The sequence below is a fragment of the Bombina bombina genome, chromosome 3 (genome assembly GCF_027579735.1).
Source record: "Bombina bombina isolate aBomBom1 chromosome 3, aBomBom1.pri, whole genome shotgun sequence".
NCBI classification, from domain to species: Eukaryota; Metazoa; Chordata; class Amphibia; order Anura; family Bombinatoridae; genus Bombina; species Bombina bombina.
In genome coordinates this window covers 606,140,576-606,160,319 of record NC_069501.1, presented here as the reverse complement: position 1 = coordinate 606,160,319, position 19,744 = coordinate 606,140,576, and the positions used below count along the sequence as shown (strand labels likewise).

Sequence of the window (19,744 nt, the reverse complement as noted above, 5' to 3'; positions counted from 1 at the left end):
TATAAATAGACTGACTCTTTCCTTCCAAGGGAAGATTCTATTAGATTATTAAGACAGTCATTGGTAGGAGTTCAAAGGAAATAACAGCAGAGAAAATCAGTTTTTTGTTCCTTTTGCTCCTCAGGAGATCAGAAACCTGAGCCCTCCAAGTTAGCCTGGTTCTTTGTGGTCATAGTCCAAGCAATCTAAAAAGTCCAACAACACCACTAAATCAACATGCAGGTGTGGCCACCGAACCAGAATCTGTTCTGGTAGTGGGCAGATTGAGTCTTTTTGCAGGAGGCCTGGTGCAAGTCAGTCCAGGACCCCTGGGTTCGAAACATCATTTCTCAGAGTTATCGGAAGGGCTTTAAGTCCAGACCTCCTTGAGGGCGATTCCTTCTGTCTCATGTTCCCAAACATCAGTCAAAGGCGGCTGCCTTTCTACAGTGTGTTCAGGAATTAGATGATATGGGGGTTATTATCCCAGTACCTGTACCTCAACAGGGTCAAGGGTTTTACTCCAATGTTTGTTGTCCCAAAGAAGGAAGAGACCTACAGACCTGTCTTAGACCTAAAGACGTTAAACATGTTTATCAGGGTTCCACTTTCAAGGCAGAAACCATTTGCACAATATTGCCCTTAATACAACAGGGCCAATTCTGACTATAATAGATCTCAAGGATGCATACCTGCACATTCCTATCCACAGGGATCACTATTAGTTCCTGAGGTTTGCTTATATGGACAAATATTACCAGTTTGTCGCTCTTCCTTTTAGTCTGGCTACAGCTACACGCATCTTTACAAAGGTGTTGGGTACCCTGTTAACAGATAAATGTTTTCAAAAGCTCGTTATATCCGGCTACAATGGTAACATTTTTAGGAGTCATAAAAGATCCAGTCCGTATGCATCTGTTCCTGACTGGACCGTGCAAGTTATAAACCCCAGAGAGCATGTCTTTCCCTACTGAGTACTCCATTGTCGCCTGTAGCTTAGTGAATGGAGGTAGTGGGTCTTATGGTAGCCTGCTTAGACACGGTTAGTTTTGCCCGCTTTCACTTACGTCACCTTCAACTATCCATGTTCAGTCAGTGGTCAAAGAATTATCTACATTTGGAGCAACAAATAGCTCTGGATTCATCCGCCAGACAATCTCTGTTTTGGTGGACACAAAGTCCTTCTTTGACCCTTGGGGCATCTTTTATTTGTCCTTCATGGGCTATTGTCATGATGGATGCCAGACTGTTAGGCTGGGGGCAGTCTGGAATTCTCAATGGGCTCAAGGAGAGCACCAATAAGCATTCTGGAACTTCAAGTGATTCTTCAAGCTCTTCAAGCATATGGCCTCTGTTGAAAGGCAGATAAATGTATTTGTTTTCCAGAGGTAGCCTATACCTGCAGTCCACTGGCAATGCAGAAAGTGTCCCAAATTCTGTCAGGGAGCACTGATTCATCTCTGCCCAGATCAGTGATCCACATACCGGGTGTGAACAGTTGAGAAGCAGACTATCTCAGTCGTCAATTAGTATATCCAGGAGATGGTCTCTCCATTAAGATGTATTCAATCAATTGGTAATCAAATGGGGCCTACCAGACATAGATATGATAGCTTCACACTTTAATCACAAACTTCCAAAGTACTGTGCAAGTTAAAAAGATCCAAGGGCTCACATGATAGATGCCTTGGTATGTCTATGGGAATTCCATCTAGCATACCTTTTTCTTCTTTTTGTTCTTCTGCCGAGAGTTGTTTCTCTGATCAAACAGGAGTCTGCATCCGTAATATTAATTGCTCCGGCCTGGATCTGCAGGACATGGTATGCGGACCTAATACAGATGTCAACAACGCCTCCCTGGCGTCTCTTCCTCTGAGACAAGACCTGTTATCACAAGGTCCTCTTTTCCATCAGGATCTCTAAATTTCAGTGTGGAGGTTGAACGCCTAGTTTTGAGCATTTTTTGTATGGTACTCCTCTAAGGGCTTTCTTGGTGTTCCGTAGGATCCCAAGAATACTTCAGTTCTTACAAGATGGGATTGAAAAGGGTTTATCAGCTAGTTCCCTGAAGGGTCAAATTTCAGCTTTATCTGTTCTTTTCCATAGGAAGTTGGCTAAACTTCCTGATGTTCAGGCATTAGTTAGAATTACGCCAGTTGTAAGACCTATTTCTCCTCTCTGGAATTTTAACCTAGTTCTTTCAGTTCTTCAGGGCCCTCCCTTTGAACCAATGCACTCCATAGACATTGAGCTGTTGCCTTGGAAGGTGCTTTTCTTATTAGCTTTCTGAGTTGTCTGCCTTATCCTGTGATCCTCCATTTTTTATTTTTCACAAGGATAAAGCTGTACTACGTACTAAATATGATTTTCTTCCAAAGGTGGTTTGAGTTTCAACTGATAGCTATCAAGAAATTGTTGTTCCTTCTCTTTGTCCAGACCCTGCTAACTCTAAGGAAGTATTGTTACATAATCTGGACGTAGTTAGAGCTCTGAATTTCTATCTCCAAGCAACTAAAGAGTTTAGAAAAACCTCTAGTTTGTTTGTACATTGGGAATTGTAAAGGGCAGAAAGCTACAAAAGCAGCATTGGCATCTTTGCTTAAACAAGTGATTCAATAATCTTGTAAATGGTTTCCACCAGAGATTTTTATAAAAAAAATATATAATAGGGTTTGCTAATTACTACAATACAAATATTGCAATTTCTCTAAGCAACCAACAATCACTTGAGATCTCTTCTCATTCTGACCACTCAAACGGCAGAATTCAGACTTAACTTATATTAAGTGGAAATATTATTGTAACCCAACTGGGTTCCACAATTAAATTCAATATAATTTATTAGGCATTGTTTCTGGCATACATGTTTTTAATGTAGCCCATTTTTAACAATTATATAATAAAGTAAATTTTTTTTTTTATACAATTCTATGGTGGAAACCATGTACAAGATTATTGAGGGAAGTAAGAGTGCTTGAAGTGTTTCCTTTTTTCAGTTCTCTATAACTGAATAAGTCCACTGACAGTACTGGTGCCGGTAGATATTTCTAACAAATTTAGAATGAGTGGGTATTCTCTGTGGCCTGCCAAGGCACTTACCTGCGCACACCTTCACCAGAGTTCTTTTGGAGTCAATATCCTTTCTAGAGATGGCACTATACAGCTGAATGAACTTGATGCCCATACAGCGCTTCAAATGGAGGAAATGGCTGATTCCTACAGACTGATCCCGGATAAGAAAATGGCAGGGTTTGTGATGAGGTCTTGTTTGTTGCCTTTGTTAAACTACCATGGAGATTTTTGTTTTTCTTGTAAGACTTTGGAGGGCAATACAACTGAATAGACCTGGTTTCGCTTTCAGTCTGTTAGGCCTTGTTACTGGGACATTGAGAATTATTGCTACAGCTTTAGTGTGACAGGGGTTGGGTGAATAGCTACTTGGACATACTCCATTGTATTTAAGACCACTGTTTCATTTACCACACTTTATAATGTAGCTTCTTATGTCTCTATTTTCCCACATGATGGCTATTTAGTTGGAAGCTAGTGAATTTATAGTCATAGATCCTAGATGATTATTAGATTTGTATAAGCTTATCATCAAGTTGTCATTATAAAAGAGTGTTTTCTTGTCCAGCTTTCTAAGGTCCTCTTTATTAACTGTTATAACTTATATTGCAGCTTCTATGTCTCTTGTTTTCCTTTTGAAGACTATGCAGCTAGAGATTTGGGAATTTATGGAGTCATGGGCTTCATGTGGTCATCTTATGTATTCAAGCTTATATAAGAAGGCCTATTTTATTCATTTCCTGTTTCCTTTATTAGGCATTATATAGTTTCAATGTCTGTTGGATTCTCACATATCTAGAGTGCCACTGCTTACTTCCTCATACTTTAGCTGGTTCATAGGTTATCTTACACACTATATACTAGTTGCATTATTTCTGTGGAGCATGCTTTCAATTAATGGAGAACTCATATTGTTTATACCATGTCACCTATGCTTTGTTTTTCCACTCAGCTATCCTGTTATTGATCATCTTAATACATCAGCTAGCCTGTTATTGATCATCTTAAAGTGAAGGTAAACTTTGATGAATGAAAGCCCGTTTTTTAAAAATGCTATTAAAAACAGGGGCACTTTTATTCATCAAAGTTTACAAATCAGCCGTTTTGATTAAAAACTTACCTTTTTTTCTTTTCACAGCTACAGCAGCTTCCCCCTCCTGGAAATCCTTTCTTCACACGTCAGCAATGACTAATCCGGCTTCCTCCAATCACAGCTTGGCCTCAGGCAATAACCCCCCTGGGGGGAAAGCCGTGATTGGAGGAAGCCGGATAAGTCATTGTTGACGTGTGAAGAGAGTATTTCCAGGAGGGGGAAGCTGCTCTGGCTGTGAAAAAAATAAAAGGTAAGTTTTTAATCAAAACGGCTGATCTGTAAACTTTGATGAATGAAAGTGCCACTGTTTTTAATAGTATTTTTAAAAAACGGGCTTTCATTCATCAAAGTTTACCTTCACTTTAATTAAAGTAGACCAATGGGAAGAACATTGCAACTATCTCAGTAGCAAGGGAACTATGTATCAGCTTAATGTTTGAGATTTACTTTCATAGCGAGATTACTACTTCATTTACTGTATATAAGTGGGTTCTTCCCCCCCCCCCCTATTGTTTACCAGATATCTCTTTAAATCTCACTATTCTAGATTTCTCCCCTTTGGTAAGTCCACCTATATGTATACTCAGAGAAGACACTTCTAAAATCTCCCTTATGAACCGCTCCATATATAAGAGCCTACAAGAGCAACCCTGATAATATTATAGTTTACAAAGGAGTCAGTTTATTTAGATTATATAGTTTTATTGCAAGCAAGCGCATTATCCACCTAGTTAACTGTAGTTAATGGATTATACTGTTCAGAATATACCAGTTTCCTAATATATAGTGTTGGGTCCATAAGTGGCCCTATACTTATTTGTTTATTCCCCCCCCCCTTTGTTTTTTTACTACTTAGTTTGTGGTCCAAGAGGAGCCACTATATACAATTATCATATGATTTCTTTATAGCTTTTAGGGGATACCTTTTAAAGTGAATGTCATTTTTGATGCTAAAGTGCCCGTTTTTTAAAAATTTGATTAAAAACAGAGGCACTTTAATTCATCAAAATTTATATTTCACTCCTGTTGAGAAAAAAAAACTTAACTTTTAATCTTCACAGCAGCTCCAGCTTCCTCCACCCGTCGCAGAGCCTCTTCCTGGGTCTAAAATGAGGAATCCGGCTTCCTCCAATCACGGTGTTCAATCAGACACTGATTCCCCCGGGGGGGAAGCCGTGATTGGAGGATGACCTATCCATCATTTCTGAGATCAGAAATGGCTTGCAACAACCGGAAGCTTGAGCTGCTGTGAAGATTAAAAGGTACGTTTTTTTTCTCAACGGGAGTGAAATGTAAATTTTGATGACTTAAAGTGCCCCTGTTTTTAATCGAATTTTTAAAAACCGGGCACTTTAGCATCAAAATTGACATTCACTTTAAATACGTTTTTTAAAAAAAAAAAGAGAGAAAATATGAGGTAATGCTACTTTTACATTTAGAGAATTACAGGTTGCTCGCTTATTGTTTATTAATAAGGAATAAGTGCATTTGTACAATTAGCAGACTTAAGAATGTTTTTCAGCTTTCGTAATTCTGTTTGTCTCACAGAAAATGTTTGCTTGTACCATACCTGTAATCTGTGAGTTAAATACCCCAATAAAAAGAATTGTAAAAAATAAAATGTTTAAAACAGGCATTAAACTTACAGACCACATGTCAACATGATGTTTAAATGCTATGTTTGCATAAAATAAAAAAATAATTTGTATATTTGTTTCCCAGGTGCACGCATTTGGCTCTTCATTGGTTTCATGTTATCCTTTGGTTCTCTTATTGCATCTATGTGGATTCTTTTTGGCGGATATGTAGCAAAAGGTAACTATTGTTTCATTTATAAAAGCCAAGTATAAGCACTTTTCCCAGTGGTAAGGGAAATGCACATTACATTCAACTTCCAAAAAAATAATAATGTCCCATTTAACTATTAAAGGTCACTGTAGCTGTGTCACCCAAGCGTATTAAAACATTTTCCAAAATTGTAAGTGTTTTATTGCTGTGTATCACATACATATTTGATTTGCCTGTTCTGGTTTGAATTAGGAAGATCAATATTTATTATCAAGGGAAGAATGAGCTGTATGGAGAGGGTATAGTTGATTCACGGTTTGGGTCAGTATATCTCATTTGGTCCAATAATTGTTGCTTGACCATTATTTTCCTAATTTTTTTGAGTGATTACCTCTATGGGCTTTATTTATCAAGCCCTTCTCTCCCCTTCGACTGCAGGTTCGCAGAAGCAAACCTGCAGTCAGGTTTTATCAAGTAGTGGTCATCAGACTGCTGCTTCTCTGCCCTGTTCTCCTCCTCTTAGGTGGAGAGTTTCAATCTCCCCGGTCTCTTCCGGGGAGATTGACTGCTCCAACCCGAGCGTGATTGGCTGTGCGCTGGCAGGGGGTGGGATTGCACAGGAGTGCTCGTGTGCAGTGGAAAATGATGGCAGTAGATTGCTGCCTGCCAGAGGAGAAGCCCGGCGGACAGAGGTGAATATGCACGCCAATGTCCGCCCGTGGATGATAAATTGAGCACTATGTATTAGTATTGCAAAACCACCAGATTTTTATTTTACTTAGTTTAACCATGGCAGTCATCTTTGTGTCATAGATCAGAATAGATTTTGGTTATACAGATGTTTATGGAGACCTCAATATCTCAGCTCAGGATGGTCTTAGCTCCTTGGAAGAAAAACTGATCTCTAGATAACATTACAGAGTACACGTTCATATATAAACATGTTGCACATTCTTGATTCATATATTATCATTCCTAATGTAATTATGTAAATTGTCTAAAGTTTACCATTTAGGGCCAATTTATAATGGGAAGGATTAGAGTCTCAATCCTAATTTCTTCTACAAGATACGAGTCCACGGATTTCATCCTCCTGCTAACAGGAAGTGGCAAAGAGCACCACAGCAGAGCTGTATTTATAGCTCCTCCCTTCCCCTCCACCCCCAGTCATTATCTTTGCCTGTGTTATACTAGGAAGAGGTAAAGTGAGGTGTTAGTGTTAGTTTCTTCAATCAAGAAATTTTTTATTTTAAATGGTACCGGTGAGTACTGTTTCCCTCAGGGGGGTTTGGAAGAAGAATTCTGCCCTTAGGTTGATGATCTTAGCAGCTGTAACTAAGATCCATGTTGGTTACCACATATCTGAAGGTAATACAGGAGACATCTTCAGCGTGGAGACCGTTTCATGCTGTCTGCAGCATTTGAGGAATGTGCAGCCTTTTATTCTGAAGAGACTTGGTATGTCAGAAAACGGCTGAAAATGTATTCCCTTTTAGGGAAGGGGTAAGCAGTAGACCTATTTTCAAGGGGGGTGTTACTAAAACATGTTCATTTTTTATTTTTATTCTGTTGACATTTTGGGCAAGGTTTATAATGAAGGCTATGTGCTGCAAGTTTTATCAAAACACTGGGGATTTATATGTTTATGGTGGTTGTTTCACATTATGACCGTTGCATTTTATTAGGGGTAATCATTCCACATGGCTAGTTTGGTATCGCTCCTCCATGGGGTTGTTTGGGCCTACTCAGTCATCGGTCCTGATGGGCGGGGCTTATTTTCCGGGACCGGATCTGGTAGGGGGCAGACTTTCTTTCTTTGCCCAGGCTTAGGCAAGAGATGTTCAGGATCCCTGGGCACTTGAAATAGTGACCTACGGTTATCAATTGGAATTCAAGGATTTTCTCCCAAGAGGGAGATTTCATCTTTCAAGATTATTTGCAAACCAGATAAAAAGAGAGGCGTTCTTACGCTGTGTAAAAGACCTTTTTTACCATGGGAGTAATTTGTCCCGTTCCAAAATCGGAACAGGGACAGGGGTTTTACTCAAATCTTTTCGTGGTTCCCAAAAAAGAGGGAACTTTCAGACCCATTTTAGATCTCAAGTGTCTAAACAAGTTTCTCAGAGTCCCATCGTTCAAAATGGAGACTATTCGGACAAGCTTACCAATGATCCAGGAGGGTCAATATATGACTACCGTGGACTTGAAGGATGCATACCTTCATATTCCTATCCACAAGGATCATCATCAGTTTCTAAGGTTTGCTTTCCTGGACAAACATTATCAGTTCGTGGCTCTTCCTTTCGGGTTGGCCACATCACCCAGAATCTTCACAAAGGTTCTAGGGTCTCTTCTGGCGGTTATCAGACCGCAAGGCATAGCAGTGGCACCTTATCTAGACGATATTCTGATCCAGGCGTCAACGTATCAACTGACAAAATCTCACACGGACACAGTGTTGTCTTTTCTGAGAACTCACGGTTGGAAGGTGAATGTAGAAAAAAGTTCACTAGTTCCACAGACAAGGGTTCCTTTCTTGGGAACTCTGATAGACTTGGTAGACATGAAAATATTTCTGACGGAGATCAGAAAATCAAAGATTCTAAATACCTGCCGAGCACTTCAGTCCATTCCTCGGACATAAGTGGCTCAGTGTATGGAGGTAATTGGATTAATGGTAGCGGCAATGGACATCATTCCGTTTGCTCGCTTTCATCTCAGACCACTGCAGCTGTGCATGCTAGGGCAGTGGAATGGGGACTATGCAAATTTATCTCCTCAGATAAATCTGGATCAAGAAACCAGAGACTCTCTTCTTTGGTGGTTGTCGCCGGATCATCTGTCCCAGGGGACTTGTTTCCGCAGACCCTCGTGGGTGATAGTGACAACGGACGCCATCCTTCTGGGCTGGGGTGCAGTCTGGAATTCCCTGAAGGCTCAGGGTGTTTGGACTCAGGTGGAGTCTCTACTTCCAATCAATATTCTGGAACTGAGGGCAATATTCAATGCGCTTCAGGCGCGGCCTCAGTTGGCTTCGGCCAAATTCATCAGATTCCAGTCGGACAACATCATGACTGTGGCTTATATCAATCATCAAGGGGGAACAAGGAGTTCCTTAGCGATGAGAGAAGTATTCAAAATAATCCGTTGGGCAGAGGCCCACTCTTGTCATCTGTCAGCAATCTACATCCCAGGAGTAGAGAACTGGGAAGCGGATTTTCTAAGTAGACAGACTTTTCATCCGGGGAGTGGGAACTTCACCCGTCGGTATTTGCCTCATTGATTCTCCAATGGGGCAGACCGGAATTGGATCTGATGGCATCTCGACAGAATGCCAAGCTTCCAAGATACGGATCCAGGTCGAGGGATCCTCAGGCCGAACTGATATGAGATGCCTTGGCAGTGCCTTGGTTGTTCAGCCTAGCTTATGTGTTTCCACCATTTCCTCTCCTTCCACGCGTGATTGCTCGAATCAAACAGGAGAGAGCTTCAGTGATCCTGATAGCGCCTGCGTGGCCACGCAGGACTTGGTATGCGGATCTAGTGGACATGTCCTCTCTGCCACCGTGGAAACTTCCTTTAAGACAGGACCTTCTCATTCAAGGTCCTTTCCAACATCCAAATCTAATTTCTCTGCAGCTGAGTGCGTGGAGATTGAACGCTTGATTTTATCGAAGCGAGGATTCTCTGATTCGGTTATCAGTACTTTAATACAGGCTAGAAAGCCTGTCACTAGAAAAATCTATCATAAGATATGGCGTAAATTTATTGGTGTGAATCCAAGGGTTACTCATGGAGTAAAGTTAGGATTCCTAGGATTCTGTCTTTTCTCCAAGAAGGATTGGAGAAAGGGTTATCAGCAAGTTCCTTAAAGGGACAAATTTCTGCGTTGTCAATTTTGTTTCACAAACGTTTGGCAGATGTGCCAGATGTTCAGTCTTTTTGTCAGGCTCTAACTAGAATTAAGCCTGTATTTAGACCAATTACTCCTCCCTGGAGTTTAAATTTAGTTCTTCGAGTTCTTCAAGGGGTTCCGTTTGAACCTATGCATTCCATAGATATTAAATTATTATCTTGGAAAGTTCAGTTTTTGGTTGCTTTTTCTTCTGCTCGAAGAGTTTCTGAGCTTTCAGCGTTACAGTGTGATTCGCCTTATCTCATATTTCATTCTGATAAGGTGGTTTTACGTACTAAACCTGGTTTTCTTCCCAAGGTTGTTTCCAATAAGACTATTAATCAGGAAATTGTTGTTCCTTCCTTGTGTCCTAATCCTTCTTCTTAGAAGAAGCGTCTGTTACATAATCTGGACGTGGTCCGTGCCTTGAAGTTTTATTTACAGGCAACTAAGGATTTCCGTCAATCGTCTTCATTATTCATTGTTTATTCTGGAAAGCGTAGGGGGCAGAAAGCTACAGCTACCTCTCTTTCTTTTTGGCTGAGAAGTTTCATCCGCCTGGCATATGAGACTGCTGGACAGCAGCCTCCTGAGAGAATTCCGGTGCATTCTACTAGGGCTGTGGCTTCTACATGGGCCTTTAAAAACGATGCATCTGTTGAAAAGATTTGTAAGGCTGCGACTTGGTGGTCCCTTCATACTTTTTCAAAATTTTACAAATTTGATACTTTTGCTTCTTCTGAGGCTGTTTTTGGGAGAAAAGTTCTTCAAGCAGTGGTGCCTTCCGTTTAGGTCTCTGTCTTGTCCCTCCCTTTTATCCGTGTCCTGTTGCTTTGGTATTGTATCCCACAAGTAAGGATAAAATCTGTGGACTCGTCGTACCTTGTAGAAGAAAAGGAAATTTATGCTGACCTGATAAATTGATTTCTTCTACGATACGAGTCCACGGCCCTCACTGTCAATTTAAGACAGATTATATTTTTTTATTATTATTATTTACAACTTCAGTCACCTTCTGCACCTTTTAGCTTTTCCTTTCTCTTCCTATAACCTTCGGTCGAATGACTGGGGGTGGAGGGGAAGGGAGGAGCTATATATACAGCTCTGCTGTGGTGCTCTTTGCCACTTCCTGTTAGCAGGAGTATAATATCCCACAAGTAAGGATGAAATCCGTAGACTCGTCGTATCGTAGAAGAAATCAATTTATCAGGTAAGCGTAAATTCCTTTTTTAGGGGGTACCTAGGTAAGTATAGTGTACATTATGGCTGTGCGATATGGGGAAAAATGAATATTTTTTTAATAACACTTAAACATACATTTCTCAATATAAAATGCATTAAACTGTAAAATACAAAACAAAACTTGCAGTCACAGAGCAGTGCAGTACATTTTTAAATTACAATAATAAGTTAATATTTTGTCAATTTTTATTGTGACAGCAAGACAAAAAATCGCGATTAATCGCTTCATGCAATTAATCGCACAGCTCTAGTGTACATGCAGAGCTTTTCAGGTTTGAAGCTTCTCTTATTTTATTTATTTTATTTTGTATTGTCTCTGGTGGGGGACCAGGTAGGAACCTGACATTTTTACAGATATAAGTCCTCTATGGTAAAAAATTACATATGTTTTGAGAAATGGAAAGATGTAATATAAGCATAACAAATAATAAAAATGAACTGTATCTCTCGGAAAAGTCAGGTGTCAGTTTTCTTTGAACATTATTCATGGAAACCCATGCTTTGTCCGCAGTAGATATCTTGAATGATGTTCTTGGTCCAGGTTTTACAAAAACAACAGTTTTCCTCGCTGATGTCCTCAATAGAGCCTGACTACCACTGGCCATCATAGAGACAAGCGACAGTTATTTAATTTTTTCGTAGGATCAGGGGGACAAATTTCAGCACTGAATGTTCTTCAAACTTTTTGCAATGCAGGTGTAAAGAAATTTTCTCACACTTATCAAACCTGTCCTTGAGTTTGAGTTACTTCCTTGCTTTTGACATAAATGTATGTAACCCCCTTAATCTTTTTGTTGCAGAAGAGGAACATATCTTCAGGGGTGAGAATGTGAACCTCTTTTGTCCTCTGCAAACTCGCTTTTGTTTTTACCCGCTTAGTTGTTGCTCCAAACCTGTCACATGCATTGTTGCCATGGCTCGTTGCGAAGACGTTCCATTTGTTTTTATATCAAAGTTGTCCTTATAGTTAAATAGACTGGCAAATTTATTTCTTCTATAAGGTACGACGAGTCCACGGATTCATCCTTTACTTGTGGGATATTATCCTCCTGCTAACAGGAAGTGGCAAAGCGCACCACAGCAGAGCTGTCTATATAGCTCCTCCCTTAGCTCCATCCCCCAGTCATTCTCTTTGCCTACTCTAAGTACTAGGAAGGGTAAAGTGAAAGAGGTGATAAAATATTAGTTTTTAATTTCTTCAAGCAAGAGTTTTTTGTTTTAAATGGTACCGGTGTGTACTATTTACTCTCAGGCAGCAGATGGATGAAGACTTCTGCCTGTAGGATGATGATCTTAGCATTTGTAACTAAGATCCAGTGCTGTTCCCACAGAGGCTGAGGGGTACAAGAAACTTCAGTGTGAGGAACGTTTTCATGCTATATAGCAGTGAGGTATGTTCAGTCATTTTTTCTGGAGAGACTGTGTATTTCAGAAAGGCTGACAGTATCCCCATGAGGGTAAGGGTAAGCAGTAATCCTAAGAGCTATAGAAAGGCATTACTAAGCTTGCATAAGGGGCTAATTAAAAAATGGTTGACGCCCCCAAAGCAGAACATGCTGTGATCGGAGGTGTCATCGCAGAAAATGCAGCATGTCTGCAGAAAGAATGGGACACATGCAGGAATTGTTAGCACTTTCACTTTGCTGCGCTGCTCCACATTAGACAGTTCTCTTCAAACAGCACTATGCCCTGGCTGCACTGTAATTTTTTCTGCTTTCAGAACAAATTGTGGTTTAACAGTCAAATATGGAGCAGCGCTGGAAAGCAGCAGTGCATTTTTTTTCTCTGCAGCTAATTTGTAATGCAATTTCTCCAACATAGGTGTGTCCGGTCCACGGCGTCATCCTTACTTGTGGGATATTCTCTTCCCCAACAGGAAATGGCAAAGAGCCCAGCAAAGCTGGTCACATGATCCCTCCTAGGCTCCGCCTACCCCAGTCATTCTCTTTGCCGTTGTACAGGCAACATCTCCACGGAGATGGCTTAGAGTTTTTTAGTGTTTAACTGTAGTTTTTATTATTCAATCAAGAGTTTGTTATTTTGAAATAGTGCTGGTATGTACTATTTACTCAGAAACAGAAAAGAGATGAAGATTTCTGTTTGTATGAGGAAAATGATTTTAGCAACCGTCACTAAAATCCATGGCTGTTCCACACAGGACTGTTGAGAGCAATTAACTTCAGTTGGGGGAACAGTGAGCAGTCTCTTGCTGCTTGAGGTATGACACATTCTAACAAGACGATGTAATGCTGGAAGCTGTCATTTTCCCTATGGGATCCGGTAAGCCATGTTTATTACGATCGTAAATAAGGGCTTCACAAGGGCTTATTAAGACTGTAGACTTTTTTGGGCTAAATCGATTCATTATTAACACATATTTAGCCTTGAGGAATCATTTTATTTGGGTATTTTGATATAATAATATCGGCAGGCACTGTTTTAGACACCTTATTCTTTAGGGGCTTTCCCAAAGCATAGGCAGAGCCTCATTTTCGCGCCGGTGTTGCGCACTTGTTTTTGAGAGGCATGGCATGCAGTCGCATGTGAGAGGAGCTCTGATACTTAGAAAAGACTTTCTGAAGGCGTCATTTGGTATCGTATTCCCCTTTGGGCTTGGTTGGGTCTCAGCAAAGCAGATACCAGGGACTGTAAAGGGGTTAAAGTTCAAAACGGCTCCGGTTCCGTTATTTTAAGGGTTAAAGCTTCCAAATTTGGTGTGCAATACTTTTAAGGCTTTAAGACACTGTGGTGAAAATTTGGTGAATTTTGAACAATTCCTTCATGTTTTTTCGCAATTGCAGTAATAAAGTGTGTTCAGTTTAAAATTTAAAGTGACAGTAACGGTTTTATTTTAAAACGTTTTTTGTACTTTGTTATCAAGTTTATGCCTGTTTAACATGTCTGAACTACCAGATAGACTGTGTTCTGAATGTGGGGAAGCCAGAATTCCTATTCATTTAAATAAATGTGATTTATGTGACAATGACAATGATGCCCAAGATGATTCCTCAAGTGAGGGGAGTAAGCATGGTACTGCATCATTCCCTCCTTCGTCTACACGAGTCTTGCCCACTCAGGAGGCCCCTAGTACATCTAGCGCGCCAATACTCCTTACTATGCAACAATTAACGGCTGTAATGGATAATTCTGTCAAAAACATTTTAGCCAAAATGAACACTTATCAGCGTAAGCGCGACTGCTCTGTTTTAGATACTGAAGAGCATGACGACGCTGATAATAATGTTTCTGAAGGGCCCCTAACCCAGTCTGATGGGGCCAGGGAGGTTTTGTCTGAGGGAGAAATTACTGATTCAGGGAACATTTCTCAACAAGCTGAACCTGATGTGATTACATTTAAATTTAAGTTGGAACATCTCCGCATTCTGCTTAAGGAGGTATTATCCACTCTGGATGATTGTGACAAGTTGGTCATCCCAGAGAAACTATGTAAAATGGACAAGTTCCTAGAGGTGCCGGGGCTCCCAGAAGCTTTTCCTATACCCAAGCGGGTGGCGGACATTGTTAATAAAGAATGGGAAAGGCCCGGTATTCCTTTCGTCCCTCCCCCCATATTTAAAAAATTGTTTCCTATGGTCGACCCCAGAAAGGACTTATGGCAGACAGTCCCCAAGGTCGAGGGAGCGGTTTCCACTTTAAACAAACGCACCACTATACCCATAGAGGATAGTTGTGCTTTCAAAGATCCTATGGATAAAAAATTAGAAGGTTTGCTTAAAAAGATGTTTGTTCAGCAGGGTTACCTTCTACAACCAATTTCATGCGTTGTCCCTGTCGCTACAGCCGCATGTTTCTGGTTCGATGAGCTGATAAAGGCGGTCGATAGTGATTCTCCTCCTTATGAGGAGATTATGGACAGAATCAATGCTCTCAAATTGGCTAATTCTTTTACCCTAGACGCCACTTTGCAATTGGCTAGGTTAGCGGCTAAGAATTCTGGGTTTGCTATTGTGGCGCGCAGAGCGCTTTGGTTGAAATCTTGGTCGGCTGATGCGTCTTCCAAGAACAAGCTACTTAACATTCCTTTCAAGGGGAAAACGCTGTTTGGCCCTGACTTGAAAGAGATTATCTCTGATATCACTGGGGGTAAGGGCCACGCCCTTCCTCAGGATCGGCCTTTCAAGGCAAAAAATAAACCTAATTTTCGTCCCTTTCGTAGAAACGGACCAGCCCAAAGTGCTACGTCCTCTAAGCAAGAGGGTAATACTTCTCAAGCCAAGCCAGCTTGGAGACCAATGCAAGGCTGGAACAAGGGAAAGCAGGCCAAGAAACCTGCCACTGCTACCAAGACAGCATGAAATGTTGGCCCCCGATCCGGGACCGGATCTGGTGGGGGGCAGACTCTCTCTCTTCGCTCAGGCTTGGGCAAGAGATGTTCTGGATCCTTGGGCGCTAGAAATAGTCTCCCAAGGTTATCTTCTGGAATTCAAGGGGCTTCCCCCAAGGGGGAGGTTCCACAGGTCTCAGTTGTCTTCAGACCACATAAAAAGACAGGCATTCTTACATTGTGTAGAAGACCTGTTAAAAATGGGAGTGATTCATCCTGTTCCATTAAGAGAACAAGGGATGGGGTTCTACTCCAATCTGTTCATAGTTCCCAAAAAAGAGGGAACGTTCAGACCAATCTTAGATCTCAAGATCTTTAACAAGTTTCTCAAGGTTCCATCGTTCAAGATGGAAACCATTCGAACTATTCTTCCTTCCATCCAGGAAGGTCAATTCATGACCACGGTGGATTTAAAGGATGCGTATCTACATATTCCTATCCACAAGGAACATCATCGGTTCCTAAGGTTCGCATTCCTGGACAAGCATTACCAGTTTGTGGCGCTTCCTTTCGGATTAGCCACTGCTCCAAGGATTTTCACAAAGGTACTAGGGTCCCTTCTAGCTGTGCTAAGACCAAGGGGCATTGCTGTAGTACCTTACTTGGACGACATTCTGATTCAAGCGTCGTCCCTTCCTCAAGCAAAGGCTCACACGGACATAGTCCTGGCCTTTCTCAGATCTCACGGATGGAAAGTGAACGTGGAAAAGAGTTCTCTATCTCCGTCAACAAGGGTTCCCTTCTTGGGAACAATAATAGACTCCTTAGAAATGAGGATATTTCTGACAGAGGCCAGAAAAACAAAGCTTCTAGACTCTTGTCGGATACTTCATTCCGTTCCTCTTCCTTCCATAGCTCAGTGCATGGAAGTGATCGGGTTGATGGTAGCGGCAATGGACATAGTTCCTTTTGCGCGCATTCATCTAAGACCATTACAACTGTGCATGCTCAGTCAGTGGAATGGGGATTATACAGACTTGTCTCCGAAGATACAAGTAAATCAGAGGACCAGAGACTCACTCCGTTGGTGGCTGTCCCTGGACAACCTGTCACAAGGGATGACATTCCGCAGACCAGAGTGGGTCATTGTCACGACCGACGCCAGTCTGATGGGCTGGGGCGCGGTCTGGGGATCCCTGAAAGCTCAGGGTCTTTGGTCTCGGGAAGAATCTCTTCTACCGATAAATATTCTGGAACTGAGAGCGATATTCAATGCTCTCAAGGCTTGGCCTCAGCTAGCGAGGGCCAAGTTCATACGGTTTCAATCAGACAACATGACAACTGTTGCGTACATCAACCATCAGGGGGGAACAAGGAGTTCCCTAGCGATGGAAGAAGTGACCAAAATCATTCTATGGGCGGAGTCTCACTCCTGCCACCTGTCCGCTATCCACATCCCAGGAGTGGAAAATTGGGAAGCGGATTTTCTGAGTCGTCAGACATTGCATCCGGGGGAGTGGGAACTCCATCCGGAAATCTTTGCCCAAGTCACTCAGCTGTGGGGCATTCCAGACATGGATCTGATGGCCTCTCGTCAGAACTTCAAAGTTCCTTGCTACGGGTCCAGATCCAGGGATCCCAAGGCGGCTCTAGTGGATGCACTAGTAGCACCTTGGACCTTCAAACTAGCTTATGTGTTCCCGCCGTTTCCTCTCATCCCCAGGCTGGTAGCCAGGATCAATCAGGAGAGGGCGTCGGTGATCTTGATAGCTCCTGCGTGGCCACGCAGGACTTGGTATGCAGATCTGGTGAATATGTCATCGGCTCCACCTTGGAAGCTACCTTTGAGACGAGACCTTCTTGTTCAGGGTCCGTTCGAACATCCGAACCTGGTTTCACTCCAGCTGACTGCTTGGAGATTGAACGCTTGATCTTATCGAAGCGAGGGTTCTCAGATTCTGTTATCGATACTCTTGTTCAGGCCAGAAAGCCTGTAACTAGAAAGATTTACCACAAAATTTGGAAAAAATATATCTGTTGGTGTGAATCTAAAGGATTCCCTTGGGACAAGGTTAAGATTCCTAAGATTCTATCCTTCCTTCAAGAAGGATTGGAAAAAGGATTATCTGCAAGTTCCCTGAAGGGACAGATTTCTGCCTTGTCTGTGTTACTTCACAAAAAGCTGGCAGCTGTGCCAGATGTTCAAGCCTTTGTTCAGGCTCTGGTTAGAATTAAGCCTGTTTACAAACCTTTGACTCCTCCTTGGAGTCTCAATTTAGTTCTTTCAGTTCTTCAGGGGGTTCCGTTTGAACCCTTACATTCCGTTGATATTAAGTTATTATCTTGGAAAGTTTTGTTTTTAGTTGCAATTTCTTCTGCTAGAAGAGTTTCAGAATTATCTGCTCTGCAGTGTTCTCCTCCTTATCTGGTGTTCCATGCAGATAAGGTGGTTTTACGTACTAAACCTGGGTTTCTTCCAAAAGTTGTTTCTAACAAAAACATTAACCAGGAGATTATCGTACCTTCTCTGTGTCCGAAACCAGTTTCAAAGAAGGAACGTTTGTTGCACAATTTGGATGTTGTTCGCGCTCTAAAATTCTATTTAGATGCTACAAAGGATTTTAGACAAACATCTTCCTTGTTTGTTGTTTATTCCGGTAAAAGGAGAGGTCAAAAAGCAACTTCTACCTCTCTCTCTTTTTGGATTAAAAGCATCATCAGATTGGCTTACGAGACTGCCGGACGGCAGCCTCCCGAAAGAATCACAGCTCATTCCACTAGGGCTGTGGCTTCCACATGGGCCTTCAAGAACGAGGCTTCTGTTGATCAGATATGTAGGGCAGCGACTTGGTCTTCACTGCACACTTTTACCAAATTTTACAAGTTTGATACTTTTGCTTCTTCTGAGGCTATTTTTGGGAGAAAGGTTTTGCAAACCGTGGTGCCTTCCATTTAGGTGACCTGATTTGCTCCCTCCCTTCATCCGTGTCCTAAAGCTTTGGTATTGGTTCCCACAAGTAAGGATGACGCCGTGGACCGGACACACCTATGTTGGAGAAAACAGAATTTATGTTTACCTGATAAATTACTTTCTCCAACGGTGTGTCCGGTCCACGGCCCGCCCTGGTTTTTTTAATCAGGTCTGATAATTTATTTTCTTTAACTACAGTCACCACGGTACCATATGGTTTCTCCTATGCAAATATTCCTCCTTAACGTCGGTCGAATGACTGGGGTAGGCGGAGCCTAGGAGGGATCATGTGACCAGCTTTGCTGGGCTCTTTGCCATTTCCTGTTGGGGAAGAGAATATCCCACAAGTAAGGATGACGCCGTGGACCGGACACACCGTTGGAGAAAGTAATTTATCAGGTAAACATAAATTCTGTTTTTCAACTGATGCACTATATTAAAAGTTGAAAAAAAATGCTTTATTCTCCAGTTAATCAACACATTGCAACTGAAATCATACTTTAGTGTAACTGCACAATTTAGAATGTAATTTTATTGCAAAATGACCTGCAGACGTTTAACTAACAAAATCTCATCGCAGAAAGTCAAGAAAAGTTCTGCCTCTGGGGTTGACACTGAGTTTTGAATGTTTGTGGGCAAACGTTTTTTGAACTGGGAGTGCTGTTAACGTTTTGTGGGCAACTTTATTGAGGGTACACTTGGCTTATCTTTTGGGTCTCAGAACCCACATGGCTAGTTTTAAACCGCTCTGGTGCGGTTCTTTGAGGCTGTAGAGACATCACGTGAGATGGGCGGGGCCTATTTTCGCGCCTCAGATGCGCAGTCGTTTTCACTCTGCAAGCTCCAACTCCTGAGGGCCCTTGTGGATGTTTTGGGCCCAATCGAAGCTTTAACCCCATAATTACAATCCCTGAGGGCAGGTAGGCGCCACAGCAGGGCTGTGGCAAGGTGCTGGGGGTGTTTTTTTCCGGATTTAGGCCTTATTTCAATCCGGTTTGCACAATAAAGGGTTAAATGTTAAATTTTCTTGTGGAGCAAACTTAACTACACATATTGAGTCTGCTATCAAAAATTTGAAAAATTTGGTGCATTTTAAAGCAGTTTTGCAGAACGTGTATGCTTTTTTTCTCTTAAAGGTGCAATACCGTTTTTTAAGATTATATTTTTTCACTAAATAAAGTGTTTTCATGCTTGTTTGTAGTCATTACTAGCCTGTTCAACATGTCTGACATTGAGGAAAGTCATTGTTCAATATGTTTAGAAGCCATTGTGGAACCCCCACTTAGAATGTGTCCCTCATGCACTGAAAGGTCAATAAATTGCAAAGAACATATTTTAGCTACTAAAAGTATGTCGCAGGATGATTCTCAGTCAGAAGGGAATCAGGTTATGCCATCTAATTCTCCCCAAGTGTCACTACCA

At 41.6% G+C, this 19,744-nt stretch overlaps 1 protein-coding gene across 3 annotated transcripts in view; it reads left to right on the top strand.

The window, feature by feature from the left end:
* The window catches only part of TMEM50A (transmembrane protein 50A), a 148,047-nt gene that overhangs the window by 87,222 nt on the left and 41,081 nt on the right, over positions 1–19,744 (top strand). For all 3 annotated transcript variants that reach the window (XM_053707210.1, XM_053707209.1, XM_053707208.1), the window contains exon 5: positions 5,864–5,956. In XM_053707210.1, the coding sequence (XP_053563185.1) occupies positions 5,864–5,956 (93 nt within the window). The remainder of the gene's footprint in view (positions 1–5,863; positions 5,957–19,744) is intronic.